The 15,175-nt window shown below is 37.2% G+C and overlaps 1 protein-coding gene across 27 annotated transcripts in view; it reads left to right on the top strand.

The window, feature by feature from the left end:
- Positions 1-15,175, top strand: part of KIT (KIT proto-oncogene, receptor tyrosine kinase) — an 84,794-nt gene that overhangs the window by 36,482 nt on the left and 33,137 nt on the right. For 17 of the 27 annotated variants that reach the window (XM_078366045.1, XM_078366041.1, XM_078366039.1 and 14 more), the window contains 5 exon segments: positions 1,165-1,434; positions 4,252-4,533; positions 5,586-5,722; positions 9,778-9,946; positions 14,870-15,059. In XM_078366045.1, coding sequence (XP_078222171.1) covers positions 1,317-1,434; positions 4,252-4,533; positions 5,586-5,722; positions 9,778-9,946; positions 14,870-15,059 — 896 coding nt within the window. In that variant the 5' untranslated portion in view covers positions 1,165-1,316. 27 annotated transcript variants of the gene reach the window in all.

Raw genomic sequence — 15,175 nt, 5'->3', positions numbered from 1 at the left:
AGGCTGGAATGCAGTGGTGAGATCACAGCTCACTGCAGCCTTGACCTCCTGGGCTCAAGTGATCCTCCCACCTCGGCCTCCCGCCTCAGCCTCCTATGTAGCTGGGACTACAAGTGCTCACTACCACGCCCAGCTAATGTTTTTTCTAGTTTTTGCAGATGAGGGGTGGGGGAGGGGAGTCTCACTATGTTGCCTAAGCTGGTCTCAAACTCCTGGGCTCAAGCAGTCTTCCCACCTTAGCCTCTCAAAGTGCTGGGATTACAGGCATGAGCCATGGCACCTGGCCAGCAGTTTGTTCTTTAAACCCTGAAATGTATGTAAGGACTATGTGTCACACTTGCATGGACTTTTTCCCAGCAGCTAGTATAGTGCTTTTGCAGATGATAATTAATGAATAGGTATTTGAATACATGGAGGCATGCATGACTGAATGAATTGGGTGTTGTAACATTTTTAAGGTTCAGGTTTCATATTCAGAGCTTAAAGTTTGCATCTTTAAAGTAAATAAACTAGTTTCTTATCTAAGAAACCTATTTAGGCATTAGGGTGATTAGGTTGAAACCTAACATAGGCCAGAAATTATTGGTCTGATCTTTAAAACAGGTGTATCATTTTCTGTCATAGTGTTTAGAGATTTGTGAATAGTTCTCATTTTGATGAACATTGCCATGTAAAGAGAATTGTATAGAAATAACTGAATTTACACAGTTGTAAGGAAAAGCTTATTCTATGTCATGGTCATATATATTCTGCCAAAGAGAGTGACAGGCCAGTAGTTTTTTTTCCACCCGCATAGTGTGAAATTTTGTTTCTGTTGTTTCTAAGCTGGGTGTCTGCATGTCTGCTGTGAAGATGGCCCATATTCAGATGAAAACTTGACCCAGTTGTATGTGTTGAACCCAGAGAAGGCTGTGGCATCCAGCACATCCCGGCTTGGGAACCAAATGTGACCCTCGAGATTAATTGAGGGTTGCAGAACATAACTTAATTTTCTAGATTAACTTAAGTTTTAGACTGAACTCTCTTTTTAGCCATAAATAGCAGGGCAGCTTTGTCCTATTTTTGTTGTAGAGTACACAGAAGATGGAACTCAGTATTGGAAGAAGTGCTTTATTTCGCCAAGGAAGAAGATCATACTCAACACGATTCTGTTTTTCTTGGCAGGCTCTTCTCAACCATCTGTGAGTCCAGAGGAAGCGTCTCCACCATTCATCGATCCAGCAAAATCAGAGTTAATAGTCAGCGTGGGCGATGAGATTAGGCTATTTTGCAATGATCCGGGCTTTGTCAAATGGACTTTTGAGGTCCTGGATCAAATGAATGAGAATAAGCAGAAAGAATGGATCATGCAAAAGGCAGAGGCCACCAACACCGGCAAATACACGTGCACCAACAAACACGGCTTAAGCAGTTCCATTTATGTGTTTGTTAGAGGTAAGTGCTTGTCTTTCTGTGATGCTGTGCTTTTGAGAATTTAATATCCTGCTCTTAATTTTGGATGACATATGGATGACTGAGCCATAGATAAAATATTTCTGGCTGGGTCTAGAAAGCCTAAAACACATGTTTCTTTACTGTTCTCCCCCATCTTTTGATATGATACACAGCGGTTTTGGGTATGGCCCCAGCTGGAGGACTGCAGGACTGTGATACTCTTCCTAATGAGGTTACAGTAGGTTTAGCCCATTTGTGCTGGTGCTCTGAGTAAACCCTGGGAATCAATTAGGCCCTTTGGGAAAGCTGCATTTTAATACCTTGAGATACTAGATACTCCAACTTAGTAAAAACACTTCAGGGAACCAAAGGCCTCTCAAGGCCTAACCAAACCAACACTTCAAAAGATGTGGCCCACTCTTAAGGAGTAAATTTCAGAAAAAATAACTTGGTCGGCTAGAGACATCCCATGTCTGTCATGGGTTCTTTCGTAGAGTTTTCCATGGAAAATGTTGTGACCTCTTATAAACAAAAGAAAGAGAAATATGGTAGTTGAATTTCTGTGCTTCATTTCCTATGACAAGTTCAGTGATTTGTCTGTGGTTTTAATAGCTTTGTCAAGAGTAGGCATGCTGGACTGGGGTGTATCTTGTACTTGATGTAAAAACTGATCTACTCGGCTGGGCGCGGTGGCTCACACCTGTAATCCCAGTATTTTGGGAGGCCAAGGTGAGTGGATCACGAAGTCAGGAAATGGAGACCATCCTGGCCAACATGGTAACCCCGTTTCTACTAAAATACAAAAAATGAGCTGGGCGTGGTGGTGTGCACCTGTAGTCCCAGCTACTTGGGAGGCTGAGGCAGGGGAATCGCTTGAACCCAGGAGGCGGAGGTTGCGGTGAGCTGAGATTGTGCCATTGCACTCCAGCCTGGTAACAGAGCAAGACTCTGTCTCAAAAAAACAAAACCAAAACTTATCTACTGACATATTCAAGTGATGGACAAAGAAATGGAGTCCTGTTTTCTAGGTCTGGGTGTACCTGGACTGGGGCTATCTGTGAAACAGGCGTGAGTGAGAGGCTTTATCCATGGTATTGTGAATGAATAATGGATACATTTATCCTAGATTGGAGATCTTAGCTACCTCCTGAGCCCATTTCCTTACTACAGTATTTGGATAGATGATCTGTTCTGTCTTCCTTATGTAATAATTAGGGAGCCAGGGTGGTACAAATTCTGATGGAGCTAATAAAGCTGACTCTAAAGCTTGATTGTGCCTCTGCTTTATCAGTTGTCCTTTTCTAAGGAGGTGGCTGCAAACAGATATAGCCTGGTAAGTCACCACTTTGCCTTGGGGCACAGTCTGTAATTGCTGAACTAACCCACGTTCTGTTCTTTGACATTCAGGAAGGTATTCTGCAATTTCCAGGTGGCGATGAAGTATCAGGACAACTGAATAAATGAGGAAAACTGCTGAATTGGTTAAATCACTCTTAACAGGGCTCAAAAACTTTCTTTAAAGGGAAAGTCATCTTCTGTAACTTGGAACTATCCTTAATTATAACAAACATAAGATGTGTGAATACTTAAGTAATCTATGTTACAGCAATGAAGGAGGTGGGCCATCATTGTAGAAGCTAGACTCAAGTGACCTACAAAGAGTAGACAGAACAATAACTAGCTATGGACTAGGGCCATACATAGTTCAAGCATCATGAGGTCATTTATTTGCAGAATAAATTAGTAAGGCTGGGAGATGCATAATTTATCTTGGAAAACTTTTTTTAAAATTGGTCAAAGTTAAGGATAAAACACAAGCCTATTTCAGTGATGTCAAGTTCATGTTTGTGAAACACTTGACTTCCGGGTGGGAAGGACACTTTAGAAATAGATTTTAAATGTAATCTGTGGGCCTAAGCATGTATCTGTATTATCGTTACACTGTAGAGGGTGGCAGCATATTGTGTATACAGAATTAGGTCTGTCTGTCTTCTGAACAGAAGCTGACTGAAGACAGCTTCTGAAGCCCCAGTCAGCCTGGGCCACTCCCAGTTTATGTCCGTGTCCTGGCATAAACTAATAGTGTTCACTTTCACTCATAAGTATCCTGGTGGACTATGGAATTTGCCACAGTATTCCCAAAACTCACAGCCTCCCTTTGTGCATTTGAAATTATTTGATTTCCAGAAGTTACATTTGTGTTTCTTCAGAGGAATATGAATCGAGTGAGGCTCACTTATCTATGATGGGTACTGGGTGGCCTGCTGAGAGTTTTCTAGATTCTCTTTGGAAGCTGAAAGTCTCTGGAGATGGGAAATGCTGGAAAGGGCCCTGCACCAAGGGGTTACAAGGAGGAAGCCTTTCCTGCTCTCAGTAGGAATCACTACACTAGCTTATTGGCCGATGATCTCTGGAGTTGTAATCAACATTTCCCAAAGTTTTTAGAGCTCACCTGTTGCTCTCTGTTGACCTGGGTTTGAGTTTCACTCAGCCATTTCCAGGTCATGTCACTTTAGGAGGGTTGCTTTTATGACACCTCAGTTTCATCTATGAAATGGTAATGATGGCACTGATCACTGAGGGGCATTTTGAAGATTGAATGAGATTAAGTGTAATGGTCCAAACTTAGTACATGATACATAGAAAGCATTTAATAAATGTTAATTCTCATTCAATAGTACTAGATGTATAAATGAAAAAAAAAAGCAGTCACTTGGACCATTAGTTATGAAAGACAACATATTAGATCTTTTAGAAACTGTTTTCAGTGTCCGTCCCCAGCCATGCCAACTACTAATTTTGGATATGCTTCTACAGATCCTGACAAGCTTTTCCTTGTTGACCGCTCCTTGTATGGGAAAGAAGACAATGACACGCTGGTCCGCTGTCCTCTCACAGACCCAGAAGTGACCAATTATTCCCTCAAGGGGTGCCAGGGGAAGCCTATTCCCAAGGACTTGAGGTTTGTTCCTGACCCCAAGGCCGGCATCACGATCAAAAATGTGAAACGCGCCTACCATCGGCTCTGTCTGCATTGTTCCGCGGACCGGAAGGGCCAGTCAAAGCTGTCGGAGAAGTTCATCCTGAAAGTGAGGCCAGGTACTGGCCCTTTCTTAATCGGCCTCTGGGAGTTGAAAACTCACTAGTCTAAAGAAAACTTCTCTTCTTGTTGGTCTACCTTAGTGTAGTGAATCAGGGAGCTGGCTCTTCATAGTTCCCCAGCTTCAAAAAATGTCATCTGCTTGTGAGTTTATTTCATGGTCCCGACCCCATGTGGCAGTTCCATGACTGCCTCTAATAGAAGTTCTGCCACAGATTGGCACTTAGACTGGACTGACTTAGGTCAGCCCAAAGTTTCATAATTGCACCGAGTATTCCTTCCAAGAGAAACCCTTTGGGAAACTTGAATTACATTGGTTGAAAAGACTAGCATGCAGATTATTCATTCTTTGATTTACTATTGACATATGAATTGGCTTTCCCCTCTACTGATTAATTGTAATACATTCTTAAACTGTTTGAGATCTGAGAAGGAAAATTCCAGTTGACAGTGGAACTTGTTACTATTGTGGCATTTTGTAGAATATTTCGTTAGCTGGAATATAATCTAGGTTTTAAATCTCAGATCATCTAACTCAACACCGGTTGACATGCAGCTATTGAATATAGTTTTTACTAAGGCTTTTGAAAAAATATACTTATTGAACTTAAGGAAAGTTTGATTATTTAAAACCTGGGATTTCCAGAAGCAAGCAAGGTAGGATTTGCATGGGAAAGATGCCTGTTTGCTTAAAAGAATATAAGTAGTTGTCCTCATGACTCCATCAAGGTTGTCTGAAGTAAAGATTAAAGCAGCTTCCCTGTGCTAGGGCTTCTGCTTGGTTTTGAAAAAGCATTTTCCAGAAGCATTATAATCTCACAGTGGGCATTTCTGCCTTTTTTACTCGCTATTAATGAATATACTTGAAGGATGCATGATTTAATTGCTCATACCTTCAGATATGCAAGTAGTACAGATAGGTTACCATCATGCTTTGTATTTTATTTAAAAGATGAAGTAAGCTGTACATATTTGAGGAGAAATGGTAAATCAAAATTTCGTGCTGTAATACAACAAATTTTTTGAGGAGCCACATTTCTTTTCATTCTAGCCTTCAAAGCTGTGCCTGTTGTGTCTGTGTCCAAAGCAAGCTATCTTCTTAGGGAAGGGGAAGAATTCACGGTGACTTGCACAATAAAAGATGTGTCTAGTTCTGTGTACTCATCATGGAAAAAAGAAAACAGTCCGGTGAGTGAATCACTTCCTCCTCCTTTCTCAGCATATTGTTCTGTCTCTGTGGGAGATGATAGGTTTCTCTTTAAGAAGAGTCTGTCCTGGAGCTGCCCTAGCTGCTGAGTCTGTCAAAGGTGGATTGTCTGGGAACATGTTGGGATTGTATATTTCCCCCTTGCATACCTCCACATAGAGATACATGCGTTTATTATTAGTAACAAATAAATTTCATTTTATACATTTATTTTGAGAAACTTGAAGAGAGAACTTCAGATTCATGTGATTACTTCATGCTGTTTCTTTGAAAAACTTTGCTAGGGTCTTTAAAAACATGGTTAACTGCATGAACAGTTTGATTTAAAACTATTGTTGATACTGTTTAGGCCAGACTATTTAAAATAGAGAAAAGAGTTGCCAGTTTTTTTCCTTCCATGTTTAAAAAGAATAGACAGTCTCAGGTATTCACCAGAAAGCCCTTCTCTCACTCACAAATTGGCCTATCCATTTGAAAATGGGTTTCTTTTTGTAAGGCTCTGATTTCCTCCTCTGAGGCTGGTTACCTGAGATTAAGTTGCTAATGGTTTTCAATTTGTTTTAGTCACTATTAATAACATCATTATCTTTAATCTGAAACATTTGGGCATGTTTGCATTCTCATTCATTTAACAAATACATATTCAATGCCTATTATACCTCAGATATTCGGTTAGGTGTATCTGAAAATTAAATAAGTTTTAGCTAGTTATATTTGAAGTTTTCTCCAAATGCTCATAGAGTTTTTACACTTCTGTCTTAATATCCAAATATTTTGCTTTAAATTTCCCATTGACCAAGTTTTCAGTAATTTTTGTTTGAGTAATCTTGGCCATCTAGTTGATTAGCTAACACAGTGGTTTTTATTCATTACCTATATATGCATTACACTGGAAAAAATAAATCTATATTTTCCTTCTCCTCCTCTTCCCCTTGCTCCTCCTCATGCCCTATATTCAACATTGGCAATTTTATGCCTGTTTAAAAAATTATTTGCTAAACAAATAACCATGGTAATTCCCATAATGCAAAGACATTGTGATGATATTCCTGTAGATCTGTGATGGATGATATCTTGCTAAATGGAGCTGCCATTGACTGGGAGAATGGATTGTACTGTAGACTTATTCTTTCAAACCAGTGACTCAGAGAAACATTTTAGTTTTTGTATCATATAATGTAATAAAAACAATGGTTTATACATGGATTTTTGGCTAACCTTACAGAATACAATCCCATATTAATTGGCTTTCTATAATCCTTTATTTCACATGAGAGAACAATTTAGACTGGGTGTGCATTTGAGCCTCTGTATAACTTGAAAATTACCCTTTTTGAGATGCGAAATTAAATTGCCCCAGGCAGTTTTGTTCTGAACTATTTTTCCCAGGAGCCCTCCATGCCATTCCCAATTAATCCACTGGTGCTGGTAGATAAGCCTTCAGTGTTAGGAGCTCTTTGGGGAAATCCCAGCGTGCACATCCAAGGGTTAAGGAAAACCAAATCACGTGCAAACAATATGTAATGTGTGACTTGCAGATGGGGCTTATGGCTGTCTGCCAAGGTTCATCCGTGAATCTTTTATTGATATTTTTTGGCTTAATTTGGAATACTGTTAGCACTATCAAATTATTCAAAAAAAATCCATAATATTTGATTCTGACCCTTTGGAATAGATTTAACACACAATGTAATTTAAGGTAAAATGATTTTTAGTGTTGGAATTTTTTGTTTAAGCGCAAGAGAGTCTTGCAGTTTGTTCAGTACTGTTAATCTTGGTTAGCTTTCTTAATGCCTCCAAACCCTCATATATTTACTTGCTTGGAATCAGAATCTTTGTCAGTATCCTAAATTTTGGTCTTTGAGTTTGGAGGTTCATGCTGCATCTCTTAAGACCACACCATTCCTCTGGGCCCTCACAAGTTCAGCGTTCTGTTTGAGCTCTACTGTGGACTCTCCAGCTCTTGAAAGAACTAGATGGAAGATATCCTAAATTGAGACTGTGGTGTGTTATCTGTCCGTTGTCACTCTGCCTTTGTAGCAAAGTCTGTGAAACTATGGACTAGGAAAAGCCAGTTTGAAAATGTCACTTCACCTTGCTCTTACATCTTCTGGACAATTGATCTTATGCTGTGAAATGGTAGATTTCTGCCAATTATTACAAGACTGTCTTAGAAGGGGGTAGTAGCAGATCTACAAAGTGTTCCATACGAGAAGCCTTTAAAAATAGTTTCGTTCCCATATATCCTTTTAGAAACAAAAGCTAAGACTAGTGATTTTCTTGACTTACCTAAGATCTCACAGTTAACAGCAAAACAGGTTTCTGTTCTTTTTAGTTTGCAACATTCAACTTCAGTCAACTTTTATGTATGGACTTTAACAAAATTTCTAAAACTATAATAACATTAAAAAATAGGTACAATCCCACTATCATATAATAACATCAAAAAATAGGTACAATCCCACTATCATAATAACATAAAAAATAGGTATAATCCCATTACACGACATTGCTATAATAGCAATGTCGTGTAATAGAAATACATGAACCTTACATGTAATTTTATGTTTTCTAGTAGGCACATTACAAAAAATGAAGGTAAAATAGATTTTAATAATATATTGTATTTGACCCAATGTATCTACAATATTATTCATAATGTAATGAAACATGAAAATTACTGAGATGTTTTACATTTTTTTAATACTAAGTCATCAAAATCCAGGACATGTTTTCTATTTATAGCACAACTTACTTTGGACTACCAGATTTCAATTCTCAGTAGTCCCAAGTGTCTAGTCCTTATAAATGCTATATAGTCTGCATTTTTTTTATATTTCTTTTCTCTTTTCCCCTATGCATATGTATTCTCACATGATTGCAGTTTTAAGGTACATTCAATTTATGCTTTTTAAGTAATATAAACACCTCTCTTATAGTCATAATGCTATACTTGGTATATGTTTAGGTCATTTCTGAATTTTCACTGAAACCAACATGTTGGAGCTTTTATTTTCTGTTGAGCAATTTTCTTGAGTTAAATTTGCTGGGGTTGATCAGAGGGTAAGAACATCCTGGAAAGCTCCTCTTCCAGAAGGATTTTTCGATTTATAATACTGTCAGATATTTAACTCTATTAGGTTTACCATAGCGTCGCCAAGGAATCAACCTTGATTTCATTCCACGTCAGTATCAGCTCCTTTTACTTTAGTTAGTAGTTTTTCCCACGTTGTAAGAGGAATGTGTGTACATTACAGAAAATTTGGAAGATGTAGAAAAGTATATTTAACTCTCAATCTTTTCAGAAAGCTGCTGTAGTTTATGTTATGGTTTTCCCATGACGTTTTAAACACAAGAAATCTCTCCATGTCTTGTCTGCAGACAAATAATGAGATGGTGATATCACAGGGGTAAATTAACAACCTTTTCTTTTCAGCTCATGCTGAAATAATTTGGGCCTTGTTCTTAGATATCTAGTATACCTTGGAAAACCCTTCAGTGGTTCACAAGATTCTGCTGGGTGAGAACTACAGGCTGAGTTTCCAAGTTGTTGATATTGTGATTCTGTTTTCATTCCTGCAAATAATAAATTTTAATAAAATAGGACATTATTATTAGTAATGTGTTGTCTCTCAGTCATTGGAACATAGAATAGAAAAAAGATATATAACCAGGACATGACATAAATATGCTGACTCATTTTAGAAAATATGAGTATCCCATACTATTTCATATATGGAAACTTTAAAATTTCGCATTGCACAGAATTTGGAATTATACATACTAGGGTTAAGAAATGAATTTTCGTTTTTTTCCCAATCATTAATAATGACTGTCTTTCAATATAATCCTGTAATATGAAGTGTTCCAATGACAGAGTTGTCATGGTGCTTTATTATTCTTACTTAAGTAGTGTATAATGAAAGCTAATATGGAGAAGTTAATTGCTGCTATTTTTAATTTATCTAGGAAAGATTCTGAATATAAATTATATGGTAATCTTTATTTTTTTTTTCTCCTTTTCTGAAACCAGCAGACTAAACTACAGGAGAAATATAATAGCTGGCATCAGGGTGACTTCAATTATGAACGTCAGGCAACGCTGACTATCAGTTCAGTGAGAGTTAATGATTCTGGAGTGTTCATGTGTTATGCCAGTAATACTTTTGGATCAGCAAATGTCACAACAACCTTGGAAGTAGTAGGTAAATACCTCTATGGGAATGTTTAAATTATTGGCAGTAGTGAAAGAAGAAATTACTAGATAGTTTCCTTTTTATGTAAATGGAATGTTGAACAGATTCTTAGAATTTTGTTATCACTGAATGAATGAATGAAAATGATCATTGTAGCCACTTGCAAGGAAAGCTCAAAACCAAATGCTACCAGTTTAGTAGAGGAAAGTTGAAAGCTGTTACTAAAATTTTTCAAACCTGTTACTCTCTGTGCACCCCACCCTCCTTTCCCCACCAAACAAACAAAACATAAGTTGAGATTTTTCAAAAATGCTAGTGCTTGCTGAATTACTTGAGTTTGGAAATGGATGTAGAATTTCTCAAGGAGCACAAATGCTTAGAGCCTGAAGTATTTCTTTGAATCTTTTGGTAGAGGTTCTGCCTCTTGGTTTGTTGTTTTGCCATTTATCAGCTCTAGTTCCTTGTAGTAAGGACTGAATTGAACTTTTCCTCCCTAGTATGCCCTACCTCCTTATCTCACCTATTCTCTAAGCATAAAGATGATAGCATAAACCTTCAGGAAAGAGTGCCATTGGGGCACAGGTCATTGGTTCTACAAAGCATAAACTACAACATGGGTAATCTGTCTTCCAACCCCATCATATCTGGGATGCACAATTAGTTTAGCTTTATCTTTTTTTTTTGGACACAGAGTCTCGCTCTGTCACCCAGGCTGGAGTGCGATGGATTGGTCTTGGCTCACTGCAACCTCTGCCTCCTAGGTTCAAGCAATTCTCCTGCCTCAGCCTCCTGAGTAGCTGGGATTATAAGTGCCCACCATGACACCTGGCTAAATTTTGTATTTTTAGTAAAGACAGGGTTTTGCCACGTTGGTCAGGCTGGTGTCCAACTCCTGATCTCATGATCCGCCTGCCTCAGCCTCCCAAAATGCTGGGATTACAGGCGTGAGCCATCATACCCAGCCTTTATCTTCTCTATTCTGGAAATTTCACTAAATATTTATTTTCCAAGCATATGTTTAAAGAGAGCAGAGCATAGTGAATTTCTTCATGCTTTTGATTTACTGAGAACAATTATTTTAAAATTACTTTGTTTATATCTTTTTTGTCTTTTGAGTATTGCTTGAATTAAATCCATTTTCCTGTCTTTTTAGTACAACCATATTCCTAGTGTGTGACTTTTCATTAAATACTTCTAGGGTGGCAAAATTTTTTATCAAGAACAATAATAAAATGATGCAGTATTTGTTTTCATATCTCTTTCCCCGCCTCACCAAATTTCTTTAATAATTTATGTAGCAGTATTAAAGCTTTGTGATTATCCCACAATAATCTCATAAAATTTTGGTGTTTCTGCCCATGTTATAATGGAAAGTGTCTCCCCAGACTGAACATGGGAAAGATACTTTACCTGCAATTATAGTGAGCACACAGAAAGTGTATCACTTTGTTCCTAAACATGATTGCGAACCATTTATTAATTTGAATAGAAGGCTATGCTTTTAAAGTATTAAACTCCATGAGCACTAATTTGCTAAGTTGATTAGGGAGCATGTTGATATATCAGCTTCAGCTCCAGAAAGCAATTAGTAAGGATGTTTTGAGAACATTGTTGTATGTAATCTGATTTTTTAAATCCATTCATCAGTTTCCAAGAATTATCACTCTATGACTGGAAGGACTTGTGGCTGTGAAACCTGAATCTCGTTTTGTATTGTTTTGAGAATGGGCTGGGGTGGAATAGGAACAGGAGGAGGCAAAGAGAAAAGTAACTTTTAGTGGCTGGGAGGAGGATTTGTATCCATCATGAAGTGATGGAGAGAACAAAGCTTTGGGATCACGCTTTTTTAAAGAATTTTTTTAATTGTGTATTTTTAAGGTACACAACATGATGTTATGGGGTACATACAAATAGTAAAAAGATACTGTAGTGAAGCAAATTAGCGTATTGATCCTCTCACAAAGTTATCCTTTTTTTCTGGTTTTGTGATGAGAGCCGCTAACATTTTACCTGGTTTTCAATTGGGGTCTTTGCTGCTTAAGTTTCTAATGCACCCCACTTAAACTCTGCCTACACTTTGTTTTCTGAGAAACACAGCCTCTAACTCCCAAAACTGTGGAAAGGAGAAAAGGCCATAGGTTTTCTCTTTTCTTTTCTTTTTTTTTTTGAGATGGAGTCTCACTTTGTCAGCCAGATTGGAGTGCAGTGGTGGCATCTCAGCTCACTGCAACCTCTACCTCCCGGATTCAAGGAGTTCTCCTGCCTAAGCTTCCCAAGTAGCTGGGATTACAGGCATGTGCCACCATGCCCCACTAATTTTTCTGTATTTTTAGAAGAAATAGGGTTTCACCCTGTTGGCCAGGTTGGTTTTGAACTCCCAACCTCAAGTGATCCAACCACCTACTTGGCCTCTCAAAGTATTAGGATTACAGACGTGAACCACCGGGCCTGGCCACATCACCCATTTCTTAATACAGAAGTAGTGGGGGAAAAAAATTATACTTCATGTTATAACAACCTAGGTGGAGTTGATTCTTTATGTTACAAGAAGCTAGGTGGAGGTCTAATAATTCTTACTCTTCATGAATTTGAAGTTCTGTTACACTGTAGGACATGAAGCTATATTGAGCAAACTAGACTAGAAAGCTCAGGAGCACTTAAGTATTTTGTATATGGTAAGTGAAAGAGAAATAATTTCAATGCAAATATTGTTGCCTGAAACAATGGAAATAATTGTTGCCTAAAATAAGTAATAATTTTGCATAATTTACTGCTTTTGAATTGGTGACCTTGAGAACCTGAAAATTCAGTGTAGCATTTAGATGAAAGACTGACTCCCTCAAAATTAACCCAAATTACCTTAAAGAATGACAGGGCGAGAGTATGTTATTTCTGATTCAGACAAGGAGGTAATTTCCATCTCTTCCCAGCTTTTGTTTGGATTTTTTATTCTCCTCCCCAAAATCCATTTTTTAACTGGTACACTGGGTAGAGGATAGTTGGGCTACATTTTTTATTCTGAATCTCTAGGAAACTAAAGGAGCAGTACAAACTATAATTATAACCACATGTGGAACTTTAAAATATATTTAACCAGATAGCACCAAAGTTAATGTGTGATAATTTTAAATTTTATAATTTAACTTTAAATTTTAAAAAATAAATAGAATAAAATCAAAACTCTTCCATACTCTCACTAACTTGATGTAATAATTGTAAAGATTTTGGCATATTGCTTGTATTTTTATATCTAACAGAATTTGAATTATACGTACAACTTTATTCATATTCGCACTTAAAGTATGTAGCAATTGTAGGATTTGCTGTAGTAAGAAGAGGCCAGCTTTGGCTTCTCCCAGACTTGTAGACGTGTGTTTAAATCTAGGTTCTTCTAGATGGCTTTTAAGGCCTTGGTTTTTTTTCATCTATAAATTAGAGAGTATAAACTCACCTCTCAGTATTATTATCATAAGATTAAATGGGCTGAGCATGGTGGCTGGAGTGGGTAGATCTCTTGAGCCCAGGAGTTTGAAACCAGCCTGGGCAACATGGCGAAACCCCATTTCTACAAAATACAAAAATCAGGTGAGCATGGTGGCACATGCCTAAGTTGCAGCTACTTGGGAGGCTGAGGCAGGAGGATCACTTGAGCCCTGGAGGTCGAGGCCTTAGTGAGCTGTGGTTGTGCCACTGTGCTCCAGCCTGGGCAACAGAACGACACCCTGTTTCAAAAAAAAAAAAAAAAAAAACAAAAGATTAAGTGTCACAATTATTAAGTAAAATACATGCTTAACTGCTTAAAGCAGTTCTTAGCACATAGTAAGCATTCCATAAATGGTGGCCATAAAAATAATGTTAGCAGTTACTTTGTTGCTCTCTTTTTCACAATCTTTTTTATATTATTATATAACCTTTTCTAAGGGCTCCTTTAACTAGTTCTCTATTTTGCCATTTTAAAAATTATAGTAGTGTATAATGTAAATAGTACTTTTTCTTTGGCCCATAGCTGTCTACCTCATTTTAAGAAGAGTTCTCAAATGGAAATTACAAGATTTAATAAAGGAATAGATAATTTAAAAAAATCTATATTGCTAAATGCTTCCTGAAAGAACTGTGCCAATTTAAAGTGTGGAATCAGTGTGCTACTTTTTAACCACACTTACAAAATTATTGAGTTTAGTTAAAATTAGTTTTGCTATTTTTAATAAGTGAAAAGTGATGTCTTATTTTAATTACTAGCTTAGCTAAACGTTTTTCCCTATATTTTATTCTCTTTTTCCTGTTTCATTAATTATTTTACTATATAGACATTTAAAAACATTTATGGATTTATTTTTTTCCTTTTGTTGCTTCTAAAAAGGCTAGAAAACTGCCCCTTCTGTAGAAGTTTCATGGGAGTCAATTCTGTTATTTAGTTAAAAATACCATTTTGTTAAAATGCTCTTTGATTTATCAGTGATATATGATAAGAGCTAAGATTATTTTTCTTCAAATACTAAAGGATATTCTTTGAACATTTTAATTCAACATTAGGAATCTCTTTTTTCCCCCCCTTAATTTATGATACCTTATGTATACAGTTAAGTTGGGTCTGGGTATGAACTCACTGCTTATTCCAGATACTTTTTAACCTAACAGACATCAAGACCAGTAGATTTAGACTTTTAAGATGGTGATAGATCTTTAAGAGAATTGCTTAAGAAACAGAGGTGGGAGAATCAGTATTTCAAATGTGTATTCTTTTTTACTTGTGACGGTGATTCTACAAGAGCAAAATAAAATGAAAAATGGCTAGGTAAAATTCTCTTACTTATTGCCAACTAATACTGGAAATCAGTCATTTATCTTTGTAATTCCAAGATGAAGTTGTGGTTTCTTTTGTCCAGTAGTTGTAAATAATGGTTTCTTTCTGTCTTATTTCATTCTCATTAGATAAAGGATTCATTAATATCTTCCCCATGATAAACACTACAGTATTTGTAAATGATGGAGAAAATGTAGATTTGATTGTTGAATATGAGGCATTCCCCAGACCTGAACACCAGCAGTGGATCTATATGAATAGAACCTTCACTGATAAATGGGAAGATTATCCCAAGTCTGAGAACGAAAGTAATATCAGGTAAGAAATGGACCTTGCCCTGGGGGAGGATTACACATTACCCCCCGTTTCCACTGAGCTTAATCAGATCCTGTTTCTGTAACCCGTAAATGCACGAGAAGATAACTGGTAAAGAA

The sequence above is a fragment of the Callithrix jacchus genome, chromosome 3 (assembly GCF_049354715.1).
Source record: "Callithrix jacchus isolate 240 chromosome 3, calJac240_pri, whole genome shotgun sequence".
NCBI classification, from domain to species: Eukaryota; Metazoa; Chordata; class Mammalia; order Primates; family Cebidae; genus Callithrix; species Callithrix jacchus.
The sequence above is the reverse complement of the archived record's forward strand: the minus strand, read 5'-3'. Positions and strand labels throughout refer to the sequence as shown.